Below are 24768 nucleotides of genomic sequence, written 5' to 3' on the forward strand. Positions count from 1 at the left end.
TAAACATTAACCAGCTTACAATGTACCTAGAACAGTTTTGGGCTAATTAAGTTAGGTATTTTATCTATCTCTATATCTGTGAACACAACATGGAAGTAAGGAGAAAGTTCTCTCATAATACTGCACATATTCCCAAACAAAGCAGTCCTTCATCATGGTCCCTCTGTCTATATAACTTACTGGTCACACCATTATCTGTATTATCACAAACACCCAGTCTCATACTCAGTATACAATTCTAGCATCTATGTTAAGTGATTTGATGCAAAAAAAAATGTCAAATTTCAGAATCAAATATGCATTTCAACATGAGAATGATTTTCTAATCTTGACATACTACTGGTCTTAGTGCAGAGTTCTTGTTTTATAGAGTTACCTTGACCTAAAACTTTAAACAGAACCATATTATCCTGCATCTTTAAACATATGTATGTAAAACTAACTTCAATGTGAGATTCTGTAAGTACTAAGTCGGAATCTGTTTTGGTGTATTTATTGTAGTCTTACATTATATTATCCAACTACACAAACCTTTAAGACTACATACATTTTCAGGCTTTTGACTTTAAAATAACAGACAACGCATACAGTAGAATTTCCCAAATAAAACCACAAGAAAGTGATTTGAACTGGAAGGTGGTATCATTTGTTTTGATCTTTGATATAGTGTAGGTAGCATATGGCACAAAAAATGTATGTAGTTGTGACTAATATTCATGTATAAAATTTTACTAATCTCTGTATGCAAATTAATATTTAACATGAAAATATCCACAAGATTTATGTAGTTTTGCAGGTCAGAAAAGAAATATAAAATTTTTTGTGTTGCTGCAGGATAGATAAATCCCACACTGAGGTCAGGAGTTTAGCAGAGGCTTTAATAAAATTGTCCTTTTGGCTAACAATAATATTAATAATGATACTACAAGTAATAACTCTTCTTGTGGGATTACCTTATTTCACAGCTATGCACAATTTATTTTCTGCTTCCAAAAAAAATTCACTTTGCTGGAATTACAATAATCTGGAAGACAACTAATTGATTTTATGTAGGATTTTCATCCAGTTCTCATGAAACTTTTCTGCTGTATAAACCAAGCCAACTTTACAATTCACTAACGCTCCAAGCTAAATTTAAACCAACCTGAACTGACTGCTGGTAGAGCTATGGAGCGCACTTGCAGTGTTTCAGCTTTAAAAAAGCAACCGATCACTGCTTTCCATAAATCATCCATGCATTTTTGTACCCCTTCTGATGTTTTGCTGTACTTGTCCCACTGTGGTCCAACTGTATGAATGACAAAAGGATATTTTAGATTACCCCCTGATGTTATGCATGCAGTTCCTACATCCAAATGTCCATTTTCCCTTAAGTATCTATTACATTCTTCAGTAAATTCACCCCCTGCTGCATCAGCTATGACCTTAGCAACTCCACTAACATGTTTGAGATCTTCATTTGCTGCACTGACAATGACATCCACTTCAGCCTGCAGGATAGAACATCTGTATACAAAGACTCTGATTCCCTCAGCTGTTGTGAATGACAGTCTTGAATTATCTGGAAATGGACTTTCAGAAGAAACTGAAGATGATTCTTGATGGTCTTTACTGTCATTATGTGTACTAGATTTCTTATGGTGATCTTTAACCTTAATATTTCCAAGTTGAAGGTTTACCTTGTGCTTTGCTGCCTGGGCATCATCCATAGTTCTGGCAACAATGTGAATATCACAAGGACCAAAAAAATAACAGTAGACTTTTCTCTCTGGAGAACTGTTATTCATTTCTTCAAGGAGCTGTTTTGCATGTTCATATTTTTCTCCAGTTATGTTAACATCTAATTCCTGAAATTTAGTCATTTCACTGAATGCATTTTGGATGTCAGCTGTAATTTTTTCAGCAGCCTCCTGACTCTCTCCCTGCACATATATACACCCTTCCTCTTCAGAGAAATGTACCTGAACAGACAGGTCAGTGAAGAAATATTTGAACAGTTGGTACCTAACTTGGGAGATTTTGTCCACTGCCTTGATCTTTATGGAAGGAAATTCATCCTCTCTTTTCTTCTTCTCATCATCTGAAGCTGATAATGAATCTTTTTCTGCATCATTTTCATTTATGGAATATGTATTGCCATCCGTTGCGACTCTTAGTTCTTCTGACTTTCCACTCTCAATTTCTTCCATTGGTTCTTGGACAATTTCTACTTCTGAATTTTTAATGCACTGAAAACAAAATAAAAAATCCCCAAAATTAAAATTAATTTAAAATTAAATGGTTAAAGGACAATAAAAATGCCAAGAAAATGACACATCTACCTAACCTAAGACTGAGTTGTGTTATGACTTTGTCGTCTTCAACTAAGTAACAAAGAAATAAAAACCACAAATTTGAATAAAATTCAGCAAAATTTATTTTGCAAGAATATAAAGTAAAAATTCAAATAACATTTTGCTATTGTGAATAAAGTTCAAAATAATCCTAAATATCCTATCAGAAGTCGAAAAAATAGAGAATGTTCCAAGTGAATTCCAATGTTCTTGAATGTCTTGATGTATCACAATGATATAATCCAGAATATCTTTGAAAGAGTCCTCATTAATCCTGAAGTAGTGTTTTAGTCCAAAAAGGTCAATGTAATTATAATAAATAATTTAAATAAACAATTCCTCTCAAATCTGAGCACAAATATAAGTGATTCCACAGACTGATCATAAACATTAGATAACTGTAAAACATATCTCTTTAAATACCAATCTCACTAATGACCTGTGACATATTAGATTTCCTACCTAAAAATCCACTAACTTTATAAGGAAGGTCAGGGTTTAAACTCAAGTTTAAGAAAACATCTTGTTTACTTCATAGAAACATGACAAAAGTTAGGTAGGCACAACCCTCAATCACAGCTAAAATTAAGCACAAAGTAGAAATATATAAAACAGTTGCAAATAAATTGGAAAATGAAAAAGTTTCCTTGAATTTAACAAAATGATTTCTTTTGTGGATAGTACTTAATCCATGCAATGCTCCACAAGAAGTCATTAATAAAATAATCACTGATCATTTTACATATCTAGAAAGGGACACTTCTTGTACTTCAAATTTATTTCATTTTCATTATAAATTAAATAAGGATCACTTTACAATGCAACAAATGTATTTGTAAGGTCATCTAGCTATAACTAGTCACTGCCACCTGATAATTTTAATATTGCCAATTAAACTAATAGTGTGACCTGCTTTTTGATGGTGACTTGGTAGCAAGTAAAGATATTCTAATTCTTTCTTACATATATTAATCAACAGATATTACACATATGACCTCAAGAGTTACTGGACAGACATGGAGAATATCCAAGTTTCATGGCTTTATCGTGGAGGGCAATATAATGAATGTACCGATAGGAGGAAAAGTCAGTCACTGACCTTGACCTTCAGACAAAATGTTGACCAGGCTACATAAGAAGCAAATTAAAAGAAGAAAAAAAGTGTACAATGCATCCATGTACATCAGATAGCTTGAATATACATAGCAGAAACAAATTAAGCAAAAAACATAAGACATTGACCTGTGACCTTGATCATGATGATCAGGCGCCCAAATGTGAAACACAACATGTCTTCTAGTGTCAATATATATGTATCACAAGTTCCATTGAAGTATCTAAACAACCAAAAAATGTATTAAAGAAAAAACTTAAATACTGATGCATCATGAACAGACAATGCATAATGTGGGATAGGGGCCCCAGGTGGCCGAGCAGCACAGTGCTTGCCTTGACTGTTCACTGCCATCACACCTCTGACCACATGGGTTCTTCCTCCAGCAGTTATAATGGCCACCATGATAGAGCCCTATCCTGTGCTGATAATTGGCAATAAGCCCACAACAACAACAATGAAAACAATAAGACATGCAAAATACATTCTGATGATACTATACAAGTACACAGAATTTCATCCCTTAATCTCAAACAAATCTAATGTTTTAAAGTTAAAAATAAAACTTTGAAGGAAAACTTGAAGTTAATGGCCCATGACCATGACATCGAAAATAGAAGCCCCAGTGTGGCATTGACACACATGCTAATGATGATGTACATATGCATACTATATTTTGTCTCATTAATCTCAAACAGCTTGAAAACCATGGAATTTAAATTACTGGACTGTGACCTTGATTATGGTATATGACAAACTTTCTAGTAATGATATATAATTATAGCAAACTTCAACCATTATTTAAAATGTCTCAAAAGTTATTGGGAAGAAGAAAAGTGTTGTGAAAAATTTAAAGTACTTATGACCTTGAAGATAGGACTCCCAAAGTAATATGCAACACACCTGCCAATTATGAACAAATTTCATCCATTACTCTCAAAGTTATAGAGCAGAAAGAAAGGTGTGTTGAAATATGATATTGACACATGACCTTGATCTTGAATATTTGAGCCCTCATGTAATTATTGCAGACGTTCTGGTGATGACACATACGTATACCAAGTTATATCTAGTCTCGGCCTGAAAGTTGTTACAGGACTGCAAGGAAAATATGATGGAAAACAGGAAATACCTAGCATAGACCTTGATCTTTAGGAAAGGACTTACAATTTGATATGCAACACACCTTTAATCAATTGATGAATAGAGGCACACAATGCTGGTTTCTTTTTTAATAGCATCTTTTTTCAGCCAGATAAATGTTGACACAATGGAAACTAAGTGTGCAGCCATCTTGAGGGAGTACTGAACCAACAACCCTTAGATTTTGAGTCTAATGCTCTATCAACAAAGTGAGCATATTCCCCCAAAGATGGAACACAACATGCCTTCTAATGATGATGTAAAAGTAAGTAAAGTTTGTCCCTTAATCACTATTAAGTTGAAAGGTGTTTAGCAGATATAAATAATAATAATAATAATAATAATAATAATGAGGACTTTGCATAGTACCTAATCTTTAGAAGCTCTAAGCACTTTATAACATTAGACAACACCTATAAAACAAAAAACATAACATTTTTACGAAAACAAACACCACGAAATTAGAAAAACATTATAAAAATAAAAAAAACAAGCTGAGAATATTTTAGGTAGGAAACATTATTAGGTCTTTATGTTTGTTCTTGCAGTCAAAATAAGTGAGTTTTGAGAGCCCTCATGAATGTGATCACTGTGTCTTTGTGTTTAAGTTCAGTGGGCAATTCATTCCACATTGCTGGGCCCTGGTATGCAAAAGAACGCTGTCCATATGACTTTGTTTTCATAGTGGGAATAATGAGTATATGACTGTCAGAAGAGGAGCGTAAGTATCTTGCTGGTGTGTACACATGGGTGAGGTCAGACAGCTATGTTGGACTAGAGTCCAACAGTGAAATGTAGCACAGAGAACAAATCTTGTGTTTGATTCTGGATTGAATGGATAGCCAGTGTAGGGTACAGAGCAGCGGGGAGGTGGTTCTGATCGTGGTTCTCTAAGTATGATCCGAGCAGCTGTGTTCTGAACTTCTTGAAGTTTCTGGAGTAGATATTGAGATGAACCAGACAGAATTGAATTACAATAGTCCAGTCTTGAAAGTACTAATGAACACACAACTGAAAGATATTTGCAAATTGAGCTGATGTGTCTCAGCTCAAGATATGCAGCCTTGCATATGTTCATGACATGTTGGTGCAATGTGAGAGTACTGTCCAGAGTAACACCTAGGTTTCGTACTGATTGTGTGAATTTAATGTTGGTGCTGCTGATATATGTATTGTTTGAGGTAAAGGATGTGACTGAGAAAGTCTTTGTGTTATGATCAGAATGGCCTCAGTTTTATCATCATTCATCTGCAGCTTGTTACATGTCATCCATGATTTCACATCAGAAATGCACCTCTCTACACCTTGGATGGTAGCATCAACTTCAGTTGGGTGGCTAGATTTGTATATTTGGGTGTCATCAGTGTACAATTGGTGAGACACTGGATGATGATCTATGACACTTGAGAGTGACTGAGTGTACAGAATGAAGAGAACAGGTCCAAGAATAGACCCCTGTGGAACACAACATAGATCAACTGGGCTGGAGTGTATTCCATTTGCAGACACAATTTGTGTCCTGTTGACCAAGTAGGACTTGAACCACAGTAAGGCTGTATCATGAATGCCAAATACATGCTGGAGACGGTGAAGTAATATATCATGGTCTACTGTGTCAAATGCTGCAGACAAATCACGAAGGGCGAGGACTGTAATCTTTCCGCTATCCAACGCCAAGAGAATGTCATTAACTACTTTTAGAAGAGTAGTTTCAGTACTGTGGCAAGGGCGATATGCAGATTGTACATTGCTATAAAGACTGTATGAATTTAGATGAGATACAAGCTGTGATAGAACAACCTTTTCTAAGATTTTTGATTATGAATGGGAGATTAGAAACTGGGTGGTAGTTCTTTAAATTGTTATGGTCTAGCGTTGGTTTCTTCAGCAGAGGCTTTACAGTGGCAGTTTTGAAAAATGATGGGAATTCTCCGGATGAAAGAGAGGTATTAATAACATCAGTTAGTGAAGGCAATACTGGATCTAAGCACTCAAGCAGCAGTGATGTTGGAATTGGATCAAGTTCACATAACTTTTGTGCACTCTTCATCAGGATTGTACGTACAAAAAAGTGAGACATAAAACTTAAGATACTTGTCCTGACCTTCACCAAGGACTATGGAGGTCAGAAACACCTTCTACTCATGATGTATGTATGTATGTATGTATGTATGGTTAGTGTGGTTTAACACCATTTTTCAGCACATGATAGCAGATGGTGCCCAGCATATTTGGTAGAGGAAAAATCTGGGATGACCCTATTATGAACCACTAACCCAATGGAAGCTAGTGGCAAGCTTTGTTACATATCCACATTGGTTAAACTGAGACTCAAAATATGTAATTATAAACAAAATTCCCTAATATAACTGCAAGAGTTTCCTGGATGGTACTTCATATCATACACTTTCTTATGTAGTACACTTCACTTCCATGTGGTGGAAATTGACACACCTAACAAGAACTATCAGTGGATGATGGCAATTGTCATATGCACTTTGATCAAGGTACACCCTTCAGTTTACATCGAAATGAGTTAGGCATGTATATCCAATATGCGGGACCATCGCAATACCATCACTCTGCAATCTGAATAGAGTTATCACTAAAAGCCTATTTTTCATGTCCAGCTGATCCTAAATGAAAATGGCCCCCAAAATGCATTCTTACCATAAGCTTGCAGCAAGCTTGTGAGAAGCTAGTTGAAGTTGCATAAGCTAGTAAGGGAGCTTGCACAAATTTGCACAAGGAATTTTTCAAAGTCTGCAAGCTTGCTGCAAGTAGTTGAATTTTAATAGGTTTAAATACAAAGAATTCAAGAAATAAGCCAAGTGAAATACTAACTTTGGTACCAGCAAGGTTCTTATTTTCATTTGATGTGTTTGGCAATGGGCCTGTTTCTGCAGCTGTAGTCTCTGTTCTGCCTTCCTTGCTTTCCTCATGAACTCCGGAGGTTGCCATCTCTAAAAATAAATATCATATGGTTTAGATAAGTATGCATGTACATGAAATGAAGGATTAGTAGCACACCACTCCTCCCACATCAATACCAATATTATAAATAAGTACTAAGTGAGCAGACTTTCTGCCAGCAAAGAAATGGATTGCTGATGACAACAGGTCTATGCATTCAAGGCCAGTTTCAAAGTTGATAATCAGGAAGGAAAAACATATAAAATTACTGCAAAGATAATTCATAATTCTTATATATCTCTCAGTAAAATTATTATAATTTGTATTGGAAGTTTTATGCAGTCTGCAGTGGTGTCCATTTTGGATGCCAAGATTAGCATTATTATCATTCAGGGTCATCATATAAAGTTTTCTGGTGAAAATCTCATGTTAATATGACTTTATATTCAGGAGTTAAGCAATACAAATTTTTAAGATGGCTACTGTGGTTGCCATATTAGAAGCAGCATCATTTTCATTTAGGACAAACTAATGCATGTGATGAATGTGCATGTAAAGTTTCATATATTAATCGTCCTAAAAGTTTTGGAGTAACAATACCTATCCTGCTAAAAGACATGGTTGACAACAGGACATCCTGGTCCACACTCAACAGAGCTATTGAAAACCACAGATTGATAACAAGAGACCCTCAAAGGGAATTATGCTGTCTTGGATGATATAATTTCCATAAATTCAATACCATTTATTCCTTTTAATTGCAAAAATATTAAAACTTATCTCTGATATTCTACAGTGATTATAATATTTTCAAATTGATTGTTGTGTTGGCTACACTGGAAGTCAGATAAGCACCATTTTCTTTTAGGATCAACAAGACAGAATCAGAAGTCTTTGGTCAAAAACCCTACATAAGCATTACCCTCTGTTCAGAAGGAGTGGTGATGACAAGATTTCCAAGCATTACTGGATGCATCATTTGCAGTCATACTGGATGTATGATTTACACTAGTTTCATTTAGGACCAATTAAATATCATGCACTTTACCACATATGGTCCACATCAATGATGTATTTATGATCTTCTAAACATCACCTAATGTTATGCATGATTCCAGTAACTACATGAAGAACAAACATTTTGTCTTTCTCTGTACATATGACATACAGAGCAACAAATTCCTGCTCACCCATTAATTCATTCCTAGTACTGTGCAATTCATTTCTTTGTCTCACTAGCTGTAGGGCATATTCTTGCATTCACCTACAAGGATATCTAACTGCAAAACTGTTGTGCAGATTTGTGAAAAGTTTCCAGTACCTGTTTAAAATGTACCACAGCTAATTCTTTTTCAAAACTTGTTTCTGAGATTTCAAATATAAATAAATCTTCATCAGTACACATGGCCACTCAACAATCATTCATCATCAGTACACATGACCACTCAACAATCATCATCAGTACACATGACCACTCAACAATCATCATCAGTACACATGACCATTCAACAATCATTCATCATCATTACACATGACCATTCAACAATCATCATCAGTACACATGACCACTCAACAATCATCATCAGTACACATGACCACTCAACAATCATCATCAGTACACATGACCATTCAACAATCATTCATCATCACTACACATGACCATTCAACAATCATCATCAGTACACATGACCATTCAACAATTATCATCAGTACACATGGTCACTCAACAATCATCATCAATACACATGACCACTCGACAATCATCATCAGTACAAATGACCACTCAACAATCATCATCAATACACATGACCACTCAACAATCATTCATCATCAGTACACATGACCACTCAACAATCATCATCAATACACATGACCACTCAACAATCATTCATCATCAGTACACATGGCCACTCAACAATCATCATCAATACACATGACCACTCAACAATCATTCATCATCAGTACACATGACCACTCAACAATCATCATCAATACACATGACCACTCAACAATCATTCATCATCAGTACACATGGCCACTCAACAATCATCATCAGTACACATGACCACTCAACAATCATTCATCATCAGTACACATGGCCACTCAACAATCATCATCAATATACATGACCACTCAACAATCATTCATCATCAGTACACATGACCACTCAACAATCATCATCAGTACACATGACCACTCAACAATCATCATCAATACACATGACCACTCAACAATCATTCATCATCAGTACACATGGCCACTCAACAATCATCATCAGTACATATGACCACTCAACAATCATTCATCATCAGTACACATGACCACTCAACAATCATTCATCATCAGTACACATGACCACTCAACAATCATCATCAGTATACATGGCCACTCAACAATCATCATCAGTACACATGGCCACTCAACAATCATTGTCAGTACACTTGACCACTCAACAATCATCATCAGCACACATGGCCACTCAACAATCATCATCAGTACACATGACCATTCAACAATCATCATCAGTACACATGGCCACTCAACAATCATCATCAGTACACATGACCACTCAACAATCATCATCAGTACACATGGCCACTCAACAATCATCATCAGTACACATGACCACTCAACAATCATCATCAGTACACATGGCCACTCAACAATCATTCATCATCAGTACACATGGCCACTCAACAATCATCATCAATACACATGACCACTCAACAATTATCATCAGTACACATGGCCACTCAACAATCATCATCAGTACACATGACCACTTGACAATCATCATCAGTACACATGACCACTCAACAATCATCATCAGTACACATGACCACACAACAATCATTCATCATCAGTACACATGACCACTCAACAATCATTGTCAGTACACATGACCACTCAACAATCATCATCAGTACACATGACCACTCAACAATCATCAGCAGTACACATGACCACTCAACAATCATCATCAGTACACATGACCACTCAACAATCATTCATCATCAGCACACATGACCACTCAACAATCATTGTCAGTACACATGACCACTCAACAATCATCATCAGTACACATGGCCACTCAACAATCATCATCAGTACACATGACCACTCAACAATCATCATCAGTACACATGGCCACTCAAAAATCATCATCAGTACACATGACCACTCAACAATCATCATCAGTACACATGACCACTCAACAATCATCATCAGTACACATGACCACTCAACAATCATCATCAGTACACATGACCACTCAACAATCATCATCAGTACACATGGCCACTCAACAATCATCATCAGTACACATGACCACTCAACAATCATCATCAGTACACATGACCACTCAACAATCATCATCAGTACACATGACCACTCAACAATCATCATCAGTACACATGGCCACTCAACAATCATCATCAATACACATGGCCACTCAACAATCATCATCAATACACATGACCACTCAACAATCATTCAATATCAATACACATGGCCACTCAACAATCATTCATCATCAGTACATGTGACCACTCAACAATCATCATCAGTACACATGACCATTCAACAATCATCATCAGTACACATGACCATTCAACGATCATCATCAGTACACGTGACCACTCAACAATCATTCATCATCAGTACACATGACCACTCAACAATCATTCAATATCAATACACATGACCACTCAACAATCATTCATCATCAGTACACATGACCACTCAACAATCATTCAATATCAATACACATGACCACTCAACAATCTTCATCATCAATACACATGACCACTCAACAATCATTCATCATCAGTACATGTGACCACTCAACAATCATCATCAGTACACATGACCATTCAACAATCATCATCAGTACACGCGACCACTCAACAATCATTCATCGTCAGTACACATGACCACTCAACAATCATATTTACTGAGAATGTCAATCAGCGTCTGTAGTCACTGCTTTTAGTATACAAATTGCAATATATGTATAGCTGAGGTTCCATCCGCGTGGTATTTTTAAAATTCTTTGATAATCATCATTTCTGGAGCTCTCTAATAGTTGGTGAAAATTGGAAGATTTTGTTTTTTTTCATGGATTTAAATCTTTTGATGTTCTGAATGTAAGCCATTTGTTGGTACTTAAAATGTGGATTGGGGAAAGTGATCTATTATTCAACATCGTGATAATTCTTCAGTGGGCTTTTAATTTTGTGGTTTGTATTAATCAAAAAATTTAAACTGGTCTCTGAAAAGCAATGGTCAATTCACAGCATTCAAGAATAAATCATGAATCATATATATATGTCCAAATTTGATCTAATGCAACCAAACTAAAACAGATTCCATTGATTTACATAGCAAAGATGCAGATTGGAAATAGTCGGCAAATAAGAATACTGTAGTCTTCACAGATCTTTATTGTTCGCCTTTATGGAGCTCTTGCAAATAAAACAGCAACAATTGTCCACATTATAAATATTTGCTTTAAGATAACATTATTTTAAACCACATCCATAACTTTGATTTGAAGGCAAATGGCAACAAAGTTTATCAGAAAAATGAACTCTCCCTTCCTCAGATTATATTAAGTATAAACTGATTACAAATGTAGCCTAAGCCTAGTACCAACTGAAAATCAAGAAAGATTCTAGCCTAAATCTTCTATGTACATACCTGGACCCCTAGGATAAAATAAACAGCAAGAGTTGTCTTTGCTTTCCTACATTAGAACCATTTGAAATGATAAGGATAAGAAGATTCCTAAGTGCATTAAAGGAGAGATAAACAAATTACTAAATTAACCAAAGAATTAACACAAATCTATGAGAGAGCAAATTGTTTCCAGAATAAACTATCTTTAATTTGCAGTGAAACATCACAAGTCTGAAAATAATTAATTAATTAATTCAACACTTAAGGAGATTCAGGAAAATCATAACTGGGTAAGTTAGTTCAAGAAATCAGTCATTCAGATTATTCAAGTTAAATATCATTATACATCTCCATTATTTCAGCAAAACATCCTGAGTCAATTAAATTCTATTGCAAATGCAAAAGAAAAACTTAAAACCTAACTTATAATAGAATTTTCAACTTCTGTGACCTAAATCTGATGGTAAAAGGAGTGGGTTGCTCCGTAATGAAGTATCCCATGTAAAAGCAGAATCAACTAAGCAAATCCAAAACCCTTCCCCAAAATCATATTAAAATTGTTGACTTTAATGGAATCCCAAAGGCCACAAGGTCTGAGATATTGTCCTTTTTTTAAACTAATTTTTAAACAAAATTTGTTACCATCCAATAGTTTATCAAGATTAAAATCCTTCTAAACAATTAATATAGGTAATTAATAAATGCATGTATATTATATCAGATTATTTGAACAAGCTTGTTGAGGTAGAAGTTCACCATCATTTTTTTTATATTTCTGTACATCAAGATCACTAGAAACAGTTCTGAAGACTTCACCTTTTGCTTGATTATCTGTGTTTTCTTTTTCAAGAGTTGCTCTATCTGTAATTATAGTTAAGTATAATTTAATTATTTCAATGACAATGCTAAAGTTATTACACACAATATATATGTCATGTTTGTTTTAGTGGCATGTTGACAGCTCTCTTATGATTCTAAGGTCTAGAATCAGAAGTCTAATTAAAATAATCCCCTTTAGAAATGTTTTCTTTGCAACTCATTACCTAATCACTGAATCTTACATTTTAGGGGGGAGGGGCAGAGTGGTTGAGTGGTCTAAAGCTCTCATCATTATGGATCATTGCCATCAAACCTCTGTGTGGGTTTGAGCCTTAGGCTCAGCTAACATGGGTATGTGAGAAAGATTGCCAGTAGCTCCTCGTGGATCGATGGCTCTTCCCCAGGTTTTCCAGGGTTCTTCCTCCATCAGTTAAACTGGCTGCCATATGTAGCCTATCTTGTGCTGCAAAATGGCATTAAACCCTACAACAACAACAACATTTTAGTAGGGGCCCTGAGTGGCCAAGTGGTCTAGCGCTCACTGTTATGGATCACTGCCATCTCACCTCTGTCTGCATTTGTCCAAGTCTGGAGTTCAGCCACTGTGGGTATGTGAGAAAGCTTGCCACTAGTTTCTTGTGGGTCGGTGGTTCTTTCTGGGGATTTACCAGGGTTAATACCTCCACCATGTATACTGACCACCATGTATAGCCTATCTTGTGCTGAAAAATGGTGTTAAACCCTACAACAACAACAACAACAAATTTCCATATTCCACATCCATCCTGTAACTATTTACCAAGTGCTCTGAGGAAGGGAAATAACTTATTTGTTATGGAGCACATCACAACTATCAAGCTGAGATATGTTACTATGCAAAAAGTAAAGAAAACAAACATAATGTAATTTTTGTGATTGTGCAGTGATTTTACATAACATTAACAACTTATATTATGTTATACATAGAATTTATGCAAAAGGATTCCCATACTGTTTTCAAGTCTGTGGAATTAGATCTAGTAAATTAAATTAGTCAAGCTTCAAATTTGCTTCTTCAAATTTGCTAACTAAGTACTTCATTTCATAGATGATACAAGTACTCAATTTATACATAGTGGATTTAAGAGAAATTCATAGATGATACAAGTACTCGATTTATACATAGCGGATTTAAGAGAAATTCATAGATGATACAAGTACTCGATTTATACATTACAGATTTAAGAGAAAATCATAGATGATACAAGTACTCAGTTTATACATAATACATTTAAGAGAAAATTCCTAGATGATACAAGTACTCTATTTATTAACACAAAAGATTTAATGTTCATGAGAGAGACTGCTCTGGTGGCCTAGTGGTTAGAGCGTCCACCACTGATGCAGGAAGCTGTGGGTTCTAACCCTGCCCGAGTCATACCAAAGACTTATGAAAATGGTACTAGCAGCTGCCTTGCTTGGTGCTCAGCATTAAGAGGTTAGTGTTAGGACTGGTTGGCCTCATGAGAGGATACTGTGTTTAGGTGGGACATCATGCTACATGTCTGCAGCATGATGCCTCAGTACTAGATATCACTACATTCTTGTGACGTGACTAAACTATTGTTAAAGCTATGTTAAAAATTCACATCACACATGCACAGATTCGAGAGAAAATCTACTGATGCATAAAATATAAATTTTAAAGCACATCCATTAAAAGAATTAGAATCCAATCATGAATGAGTCATTCAATATAAACGTGTTTCTTATTTCTATTATATCATACACAAAAGGACTCACCTTTATTCCCTGGACAGGGCATTCTGAGGTATGGATCAGATTTATTTCTTGAAGATCTTCGTCCCAAACACTCATGATGGAGATGGACTTCAACATCAGTACCATCTACCTTGTGTGACTGACTCAGCACTCTATCAATAACTGAAGAACAGTTTTGAATGTTATGACTCACTGGATGAATGAGAATGAATTTTTTTCTCTATATCACATGGTACACAGCAATTAATCTATGATAATGCTTTTATTACAGTTTTATCTACATGAATTTTACTTTCAAAATAAACAAAGTAACAACAACTAAAAATGGTAAATAGAAAAACTTTAGTGATACCTTTTCCAATTTCATATATTTCAACTGAGATTTCAAGAGCCAAGTCAAAATCTATAATGTCATCAAGTCTTCTGATATGCAATATCACTTGACAAATACAATTGTAATTTTTCTTCACCAGTGTGATGAAACTGTTCATCTTCAATGTTGAATCTGTTTATAATTTATTGTAAAATATTTGCTATTTTTGCCATTGGAATCAGGCACCACTTTCACTACTGTGTCTATTGGCTGTTTGGCTTTCCACAGGTTAATATCTTTTGCGCAGCTTAATATCATTTTGAATTCTTCAATATTTAGTAATATTCATGAAAAACTGTGCTGTGAATTTCCTGAGTGTGTCCAAAAACCTATAAATAGGGGTGAGATCCGCTGTTCTAAAAGTTGTGGTTCAGCTGGGTTTCAGTGAAGGTCTAAAGGCCAGACAAAGAAATAAAAGTCTCCCTCTCATTTCATCTCAAGTGATAATTTTTTCAAGCAATTGTACATGATGTAAGCATACAGCTAACTGAAATGACTGCTCCCTTGTGCTCCAAAAAATCAGCTTGAATTAGTCTAAAGTACAATATCTTTAGCAGCTATTAAAATTGGGAAAATAAATTTTGCCAGACTAGACAATACATGTTTCTGAAAATGCAATGAATGAATTACCAAATATATAAAGTGTAAAAACAGTTATCAGCTCTTTTTTTATCACAATTTACCTTTAGCTATGAAGATCAGGAATTGAAAATAGCCAAGTGAAGCTAGCACATTTTTGAAAGATGCACATCTGGAGTAAGGCCAAGCTGTATACTCTATAACCCATATTACACCCATCAATCATACACCAAAATAAAGGGAATTAAGCGTTCTTTGAACAATACATAATATACACATCTTTCTTAAATAGCTTGTATAACCAGTAGAAAAACAGGGAAATTCATTTTTCTTTTTAAATAGCTTATATAACCATTAGGAAACCTGGGGAAATTCTTTTTTCTTTAAAATAGAGCACCACCTTAGCCAATGCACACAACACACTATTGACATCTGGTTCCAGACTGTGCCTTTTTGATATTTAATATTGGACTTTAAAACACAAGCTCAGATCTGGTTCCTACCCTTGATTTGACTCACAAAAATCATTATCACTTTGGTATGAACAAATTTTAAAAACTATTAACCCATTTTTCTGTCCAAGACTAATTTGGGAATTGGGATCATTTGAATTAGAAGGTATGTGAATTATAATGAATTGATAATTTATGCTGATTTTCACATGCAATTTACCACATATACCACTGTTGTCATTTCAACATGCTTTATCAAACATGTTATACTTATTATGCTGCACACTTGCAAGTATTATTCATCATCATTTTGAACACTATTTTGAACACTGATTTGAACACCATTTAGAACATTATTTTGAACAAAATTTTGAACACTATTGTGAACACTATTTTGAACATTATTTTCAACAACATTTTCAACACTATTTTGAACAACATTTTGAACATCATTTTCAACACTATTTAGGACACTAAATTTTGAACACTTAATTTTGTGAGGAAACATAAGTCTAGAAGCAATATAGTAAACTGTGTTGACTATTTATATTTGCTTTGTTTTGTGCTATTATAGCCTAAATAAGAACGTTTGTGGTGAAATCATCATTTCTTGACACAAAAATATACTGGAAAGATCTAGTAACTGAAAAAGGCATGAGCAATCCATCTATTCCATTTTATTTATCTTTGATACATGATAAATTGCAATATTAATAGAATAATGGCAATAACTCCATCAAAATTAGACCTGTAAAGACCAAACCTTTAAATGACAGATATATATGTAATAGGCAATACACTACCAACCATCATTCAGTTGTGTGTAAATGATGAAAAGTTATCTTGGTCACTTTCAATTTCAAAGGGTTAATTGTCAGGGACCATAATGCTTTCCACAGATGAAGAGACTGACAGAATTTCCAGGAATTCTAGAAAAGACTATTTTGTTCTTTTTAACTGCTGACCATTCAAACCATGTCTGATATGTTTAGAGCAGTAAAAAGATTTCAAAATTAGAAACTATGGTAGCTATATTGGATGTAAAACTGGGACCAGTTTAATTCAGGACTATCCAGACATCATTCAAAGTCTTTAGGCAAAAGCCTATATGAATGTGTCCATCCACTGAGGAGGAGTAGCCATAACAAGAATTTTCATGGTAGCCTTACTGGATGATGGATCATCAGCATTAGTTTTCTTTAGTACCAACTAAATACAGAAAGAATTCCTTTGGTGAAAACCCCATGTTGATATGTACATCCCTCTAGATGGAGTAGAAATAACAAGATTTTCACAATAGTCACTAAACTGCAGTGATTTAATTTAGAACAATCTGGGCATCATAAGGAATCTTCCGGTAAAAGTCTGATGATTCTGTGGCTTCCCATTGAAGCCATATGATATTCACAATGTCTGCAGTGGTGGCCATATTTGATGTCAGATCAGCAACAATTGATTTACAACCAATCAGTCATCATAAGAATCATCATAAGATGTCTTTCGTTGAAAACCACATCCTGATATTTATTACTCTTCAGAAAAAACAGCAATAAAAAGATTTTTAAGATAGCTTCTATACTGGTCATCTGATATACAGCATCTTCATTTAGGAAGAACTTAACATAATAATAAGTCTTTTAGTGAAAACTCCATGTTAATATGACTATCCCTTCAGAAGAAGTAGCAACAAGATTTTCAACATGGCTGTGGTTGGCCATATTGGATACTCAAGTAGTATTGTCATTTAGGATAAATAATCATAAGAAATCTTCTGGCAAAAGCTCTCTGTTCATATGCCCTTGCACTGAGGTGATATAGCATAGTTTTTCAAGATGTTTGAGATGTTGGTGGCTTTGTTGGCTATCAGATGGGCACCATGTTATTTAGGACCAACCAGAATAACAAGATTTGTAAGATGGCTGTCATGGCTGCTATGCTAGACTCTATCAAATCAGCATCATTTGTACCAACTAGTCATCATTAGAAGTCATCATACCAACTAGTCATCATAAAAAGTCATCATACCAACTAGTCATCATAAGAAGTCATCATACCAACTAGTCATCATAAGAAGTCATTTAGTTAAAACCCCATGTTGATATGACCATCTTTTCAGGAGAAGTAGCAACAATAAGATCTCAAAGATGGCCACTGATGTCCACATTGGATAAACAAGTAGCATGAGAGATCATAAGAAATCTTCTTTTAAAGCCATGTTTTGGACAACATATTCATGATGGCTGCTATTGGTGGCCATAATGAAATTAGGTCAACACCCTATTTTATTTAAGACCATCTAGTCATGATAAGAAGTGATTTAGTGAAAACCCCATATTAATGTGACCATCTATTCAAGAGAAGTAGCAACAGCAAGATTTCAAAGATGGTCACTATTGATCATATTGGATAACCAAGAAGCACTATTTCTATTTTCTTTTGAGATCAATAAGAGATCATAATAAATCATCTGGTGGAACTACAATGTTTAATAGGACCTTCTGTTCAGGTTGAGTAATGACAAGGTATTTATGATCTCTGCCAAGTTCATATTGGACATTAGATAAGCACCATTTTCATCTCAGACCAACTTAAGATGTCATAAGCAGTCTTTTAGTGAAAACCATATATAGTTATGATCACCATTTTCATTAAAGACCAACTAGAAATGATAAGAGGTCCTTAAGTTAAAGCCCTTCTGGGTGTACGCAATGTAAATCCAATCAATTAATCAACTTAAGTAAAAACCAAATCTTGGTTTGACCAGCCATTAAGAAGGAGTAAAATTAATAAGATTTTCAAAATGACCATTTTTTGGTGACCATAATGTATGTCTGAACATCACCATTTTCATTTAGGACCAACTTAGCTTTGAGATGAGTGTGTTTATACATTTTCGTTGTAATCTTCCAAGTATTTAGGAAGAGTAGTGTTAATAAATCTATGCTAACTCAGATGAATAGAAGTCAGACGATAGATGACAAATGACAGAAAACAGGCCATCCAATAAATTCTTCTAGACTATGACCAATGAAGCCAACAACGAAGCTAATGACACAAAATCCATAAAGGCACGTCATGCTGATCTATGAGACAGTGCTCACACCAAACTACATCTAAATATGTTGAATTTTTCTGAGTAAGGCTGGTTAAAAGGAATCATGAAGTGAAGATATAATACAGATGGAAAAGACTGCTCTGGTGGCTTAAATGGTAAGAGCAACTACCTCAGATGTGGGAAGTCACGAGATCGAACCCTAACTGAGTCACACCAAAGACTTATGAAAATGGCACTAACAGCTGCCTAGCTTGGCACACAGAATAAATAAGATGTTAGTGTTAGGACTGGTCAGCCTGGTGTTACCGGGTGGGACATGATGCTATATGTCTGCGGCATGATGCCCCAGTGCTAGCCATCACTACAAACTGCCACACCACAGACATCTTAGTGATATGACTGAAACATTGTGAAAGCTATGTTAAAAATCCAAATCTCACACAGACACAGAAAAATATATGTCTGTCAAAATTGGACTTAATGAAACTTTTAGAAAAGCAATATATATTTAGTAGGCAATTCACCCACCAAATGGCATTAAATTACGTGCAAAAAATGTGAATAGACAGATTGATTAATTGACACATATGGAAAACGGGAAATACTCTGGTGCTTCCTCATCAAGATGTGGGATCCTAAAAGCAGTAAATTTGTGTCCTTGGTGTGGTATTTGTACCACTCCTACATCTCAATGTTGGGACCTCAGAATTATAGTATACAATAAAAACACAGACTGGTTTCAATGCAACAATCACCAAAGGTCCCACCTGACATGCATAACACTTAAAGTAAGGTTAATTTAGAACATTTCACAACTAATAGTGCAAGATGTACAGAGAAACATAAATACTTTGTCCATGTCTTTCAGACCTTTGAGTAGTGTCACATTAAAGTTCATTTTATGTTGACAATTTATGAATTTGTTACCAAAAATTACTGCTGCAGAGAAGTAAATATGTGATAGTCAGATCAAATTTATTTGTATGTACATTTGTATGCATCAGATTATTTTTTCGGAATCAGTAGTGGATTCAGGGCTTTGTCTGATAATTAAAAAATTTAAGCTTAGCTTTCTTGCCTATGACATTTTAATCAGTTTGATACGGACTTATTCATATCTCATTAGCCTCTATTGCTCACACATCAGGTTTTGAAGTGGCAGAGTGAAGAAGTGATATATTGGGATTATTTTTGAGCAATTTATACCACAGGCTTTTCAGTGCTTGACTGCTCAATGCTAATAAAACTGATATTGCTGGAAAGATCACTATGTTTGTTTTACAGCATACTGACAAATAGAAAATCAGTTGACAAAACGAAAATGGACATACTCTTCCTCGCCTCTCTCCCAGCATATGTAATGCCCTCTCATGAAATGTAATATTTTGTATACGATGATATATGACCATATACATCAAAGAAATATGCTGCTTAGGAAATTTTCCATGCAGTTGCACATCACAGACATTCAACCCCATGTCAAGTCCTCTGGACAAACTTTACCCATTCCCTCTCAAAAGAAATATTGGCAGTGAAGACATGAAAACAGTCATTGTTTTTATTTATCTAAAGTTTTTAAAATTTGAAAAAACTAAATCAATAAACAGAAAGATTTTACACAGTAAGTAAAATGTATTACGTTTGATCACATTTACCAAACTGCATGTTAATGTACATACCACTATGATCCTTGAAATAAACAAGGCAGTATCCATCCTTTGTCTCCATTTCTATCCTCTCAACATCTCCACCACAACTTTTATTCTTGTTATCAAAGTAGAATAAAACAGCATCATGGGAACTAGACGACTGTACATTTTGCACAATGATGCAGTTGGAAATGGCAACTCTTGAAACCTGAAGGAAAACCCCTTCAATACTTCTTTTTAGGGATTTTTCTCTCATCTGATCAATATCTAGAAGAAAAGGAAACTTGATGATTGATAATGCTGCCAACATGGCCTTAAACAGTGCAAATGTGTATAAATAAAAGTGGAGAGCTGAAATTCAGTAATCCATGGTAGTTTTATTTGCATAAAATTAAGTTAGATACCATTGCCATTAGCACAAATTGTCTGGTAGTGAAAGTATTTACTTTATGTAGACTCTATTATTGGTGGTCTCTGCATATCTGTATTTGTAAAAATCATCCCACCTTATTTACATGTTCTCTTATCTGCCGGACAGTATGGGTCACTCCTTTAATTAACCCTTTTTGTCTTGACTCAGATGTATATTTTAGCAAATTATTGTTTTCTTGACATTCATTGTGGGGCAGCCATAAAATATGCTACACCATTGTTTCACTCTTTAAGTTTATGAAAGGGAATGCAGATGTAAAGCAAAATATATACAAATAATCAACAAATTTACCAACCATATTTAAAAACACATGACACAAAGACAGTTAAGACAGGAAGGAAGAATCAAAGCAGAAGTGAAAATAGTCAGCATGATTAATCAATCAATTAAAAGCATAACAATCGATGGAGAACAAAATTATGTAGTGTTAACAATACCATTGAGATATCTGAAAAGTATTCAAAAAGTTCTAAATATTTGGCAATATTAATATTTATTTCCTTGAATTGGCAACAAATTGATGCCAATCAACAGAGAAGATAATGTTCTATAAAATTAAATGCAGCTGCATGTGCAATACACCTGACAGCTGCAGATGTGACATGACAGGTAGTAGAGAGCAACCTTAAAATTGTCAGAGAAGGAGAACAATTAAAATCCAATCATCCCTGGTAATTTTACACTGCTGGAACCAAAGTGTGAACAGATGGACAATCAGGACCCACAACTCCACCAAACATAAAATCTAATCTTGATGACTAAATTCAATTTAATTCAACTTTGATCTTGTCAACAGTAAGCTGTACATCAAATCTGGTTACCATCTACAGGCAAGTGGCTACAGTATCCATAATTCAGTGGAACATCTGAAAACTGGACCCCTTTAAATTGGCTCTTCTCAGCAGACTGGCCAGACAAGTAGGTTCATGCCAATGAGGTCATTCTAATACTGCCTGAGTAATCCAGTCTTATACTATCCACTATAACAGTAAAAAGGTTTGGCCTAAACAATGCCTTTTTATGGAGGTTTGGCCTAAACAATGCCTTTTTATGGAGGTTTGGCCTAAACAATGCCTTTTTATGGAGGTTTAACTGTATTATACTACTTATTCCTGGGTATCAACACTCATAACTTCCCTAAATGATGACACATGCTGAAATATGAACTCTTTAGAGATTCATATAATCTGAAAATATTACATTTAGTTGAATTCCAAATATCCATTTAGCAAGTGATGATAAGGAGATCAATTTATTAAAGATGGATATCAAGTTGGATAAACAGATGGACAGGCAATTGAAATCCAAATATCAAAGTAAAATGTGTTATTGAGGAAATCATTGCACTAAATAGAGATAGAGAGATGGAAAGACAAGTGGAAAAACAACATGAATTCTGCAGTTCCTTCCACTTTGTCAAGCAATGACATTGATAGTCAAAATATATGACTATTACCAATATTATCTGATAATGTTACAACAACTTTTCCCTCCTCCCCATACAGGAGTTCTCTGACTTCAGCATTTGTCACTATCTCTAGGAAGTTTGTCAGCAATTCCTCTGTTACAGCATCATTCAACCCCTGGACCAGAAATCTGTTTTCATAGCAGGGCTTTGGTGGTGGAGGATGCAACAGTGTCACAGTCAATGCCTGGTCCTCTATTTGGTGTTGATTGTGAGAAACTACTCTCTGTGCTACTGAAAGAACAAAATCATGCACCAATCCATTAAAAATCTCTCTTTGTTGTTGATGGTGGAAAATATATGACTTCAAAATACAGAGAGCTGTATGCTATTTTACTGATCAATATTATTGAGAAAAAAATATTCTTTATAATAAATAAGTTTACTATTAATTCTACTGATAATAAACAAAATAAATAGTGCAATATCATAAATGAAACTCTAGACTTTGTTTTTAAAATTTCAACGTTCACCCGGAAATGTGGGAGAAAATGATAAAAGGAAGAGTAAAAGGGATTGGTCATTTGGTAAGGACAGTCAGGGATCAGTCTTCTGTGATAGATTAATTCAGATGAAGCAATGCAGCATATTTTTGCATATAAATTGATATATTTAATTTTTTTAAAGAAAAATGTTTTCAGTTATGCAAATTGGTATATTTACAAATATAAGATCCAAATTTTATTTTGTGTCATGAAGATTGACATTTAATTGGACTATAAGAAAAACAGTGCAAAAAATGGGCACTTCTGTGAAAGAGAGTGGTAAACATTCATTTATATGTACCTTCAGCCTCCTTAAAAGTGATGTAAGCGACAGCATCAACAATCTGGACCTTCTCCATGTCACCTCCTCCAGATTGTTGTGAATTCTCAAAGTACTTCTCCAACGCTTCCTGACTTATTTCCTTTGAAAAACCTTGAACCTTTACAGTATTGCTGATTTCTCCATCTCCTACATATCTCCTCTCACTGTTAACTATTGAAAATGAAGAAGATATTGTAGGGATGTTTTCCTGCCATTCTTTCATCAAAGCCAAATAATGGGAATTTCCAAAACACACTAATAAGAAGCAAGAAAAAACATTGAAAATAACTGGGACAAAACATCTTTCTTTCTGAGAAATGCCAGAGTATAAAAGACAAGAAAATCATTAAAAGAGAAAAATAAATTATTTAAACCTTGTAAGACAGAGACAAATCTTATGTCTTTTGTCATAAACTTGGATATTAGTTCTTATTTTCTGAAGTTTTTTAACTGTTGTTTCTTGTCTTGAGAGGGACACTATAGTAAAATTATTTTATTTCATGTTAGCCATGGTGGTCTTTGATCAGAGTGATGATGCCTTTCAAAAGGGAGACAACTGCATATTGGATTCATTTGATCAGTGTACGTTGGAGACAATTTGACATAATGTTAATAGCTAAAATCTGAGTTGAACTCCAAAAATAAGAAGCCATAAAAATGGACAAAGAATGCTAAGATGACAAACCCTCCTCCCCTTACAAAATAAACACTTATGTAATACCTGAGATTAAGAGATAAGGGGGGAGATAATAAAAGTGAGGCCAAAGAATGAAATATACAAATGTGCATCTGACATTGGAGCAGTCAGTTATATGGTATTTCTCCCACAATAAGGCTGGGAGGTGGAGGGGGGTCAGCAAAACTGGTCAAAGAGCAAGGGATGGGCTCATTATTAGGCAAACATATCATAAAGAAAGAAGTATGGCTAAAGAAACACTTTAACATTTAACAAATTTCAGAGGAAAGCCATATTTTAAATATCTATCACTCTGAAAAGTTTGCATAATCAATTTTATATCACAAGTTTCAGAAAATTTGAAAGCATAAATAGCAAACATCAAACATTCAAATTATGTAAACATACTAATATAACAGCCAATTATATCTACTATTTTAAGAGAAAAGAAGTAGACTTGTTGGCTAGAAAAGACACAGATCAGGAACACGATATCACACTCAACATTGCACATGGCAT

The 24768-nt window shown here is 34.8% G+C and overlaps 1 protein-coding gene across 1 annotated transcript in view; it reads right to left on the reverse strand.

The window, feature by feature from the left end:
* Positions 1-24768, reverse strand: part of LOC149795868 (uncharacterized) — a 53247-nt gene that overhangs the window by 19684 nt on the left and 8795 nt on the right. The window contains exons 3-8 of the mRNA XM_089965789.1: positions 23553-23744; positions 22758-23000; positions 20899-21135; positions 14782-14922; positions 7435-7553; positions 1145-2228 (exon numbers count right to left, since the gene is read on the reverse strand). Coding sequence (XP_089821915.1) covers positions 1145-2228; positions 7435-7553; positions 14782-14922; positions 20899-21135; positions 22758-23000; positions 23553-23744 — 2016 coding nt within the window. The remainder of the gene's footprint in view (positions 1-1144; positions 2229-7434; positions 7554-14781; positions 14923-20898; positions 21136-22757; positions 23001-23552; positions 23745-24768) is intronic.

This window comes from Sinohyriopsis cumingii, chromosome 7 (assembly GCF_028554795.1).
Source record: "Sinohyriopsis cumingii isolate HCF-2022 chromosome 7, ASM2855479v2, whole genome shotgun sequence".
Classification (NCBI taxonomy): domain Eukaryota; kingdom Metazoa; phylum Mollusca; class Bivalvia; order Unionida; family Unionidae; genus Sinohyriopsis; species Sinohyriopsis cumingii.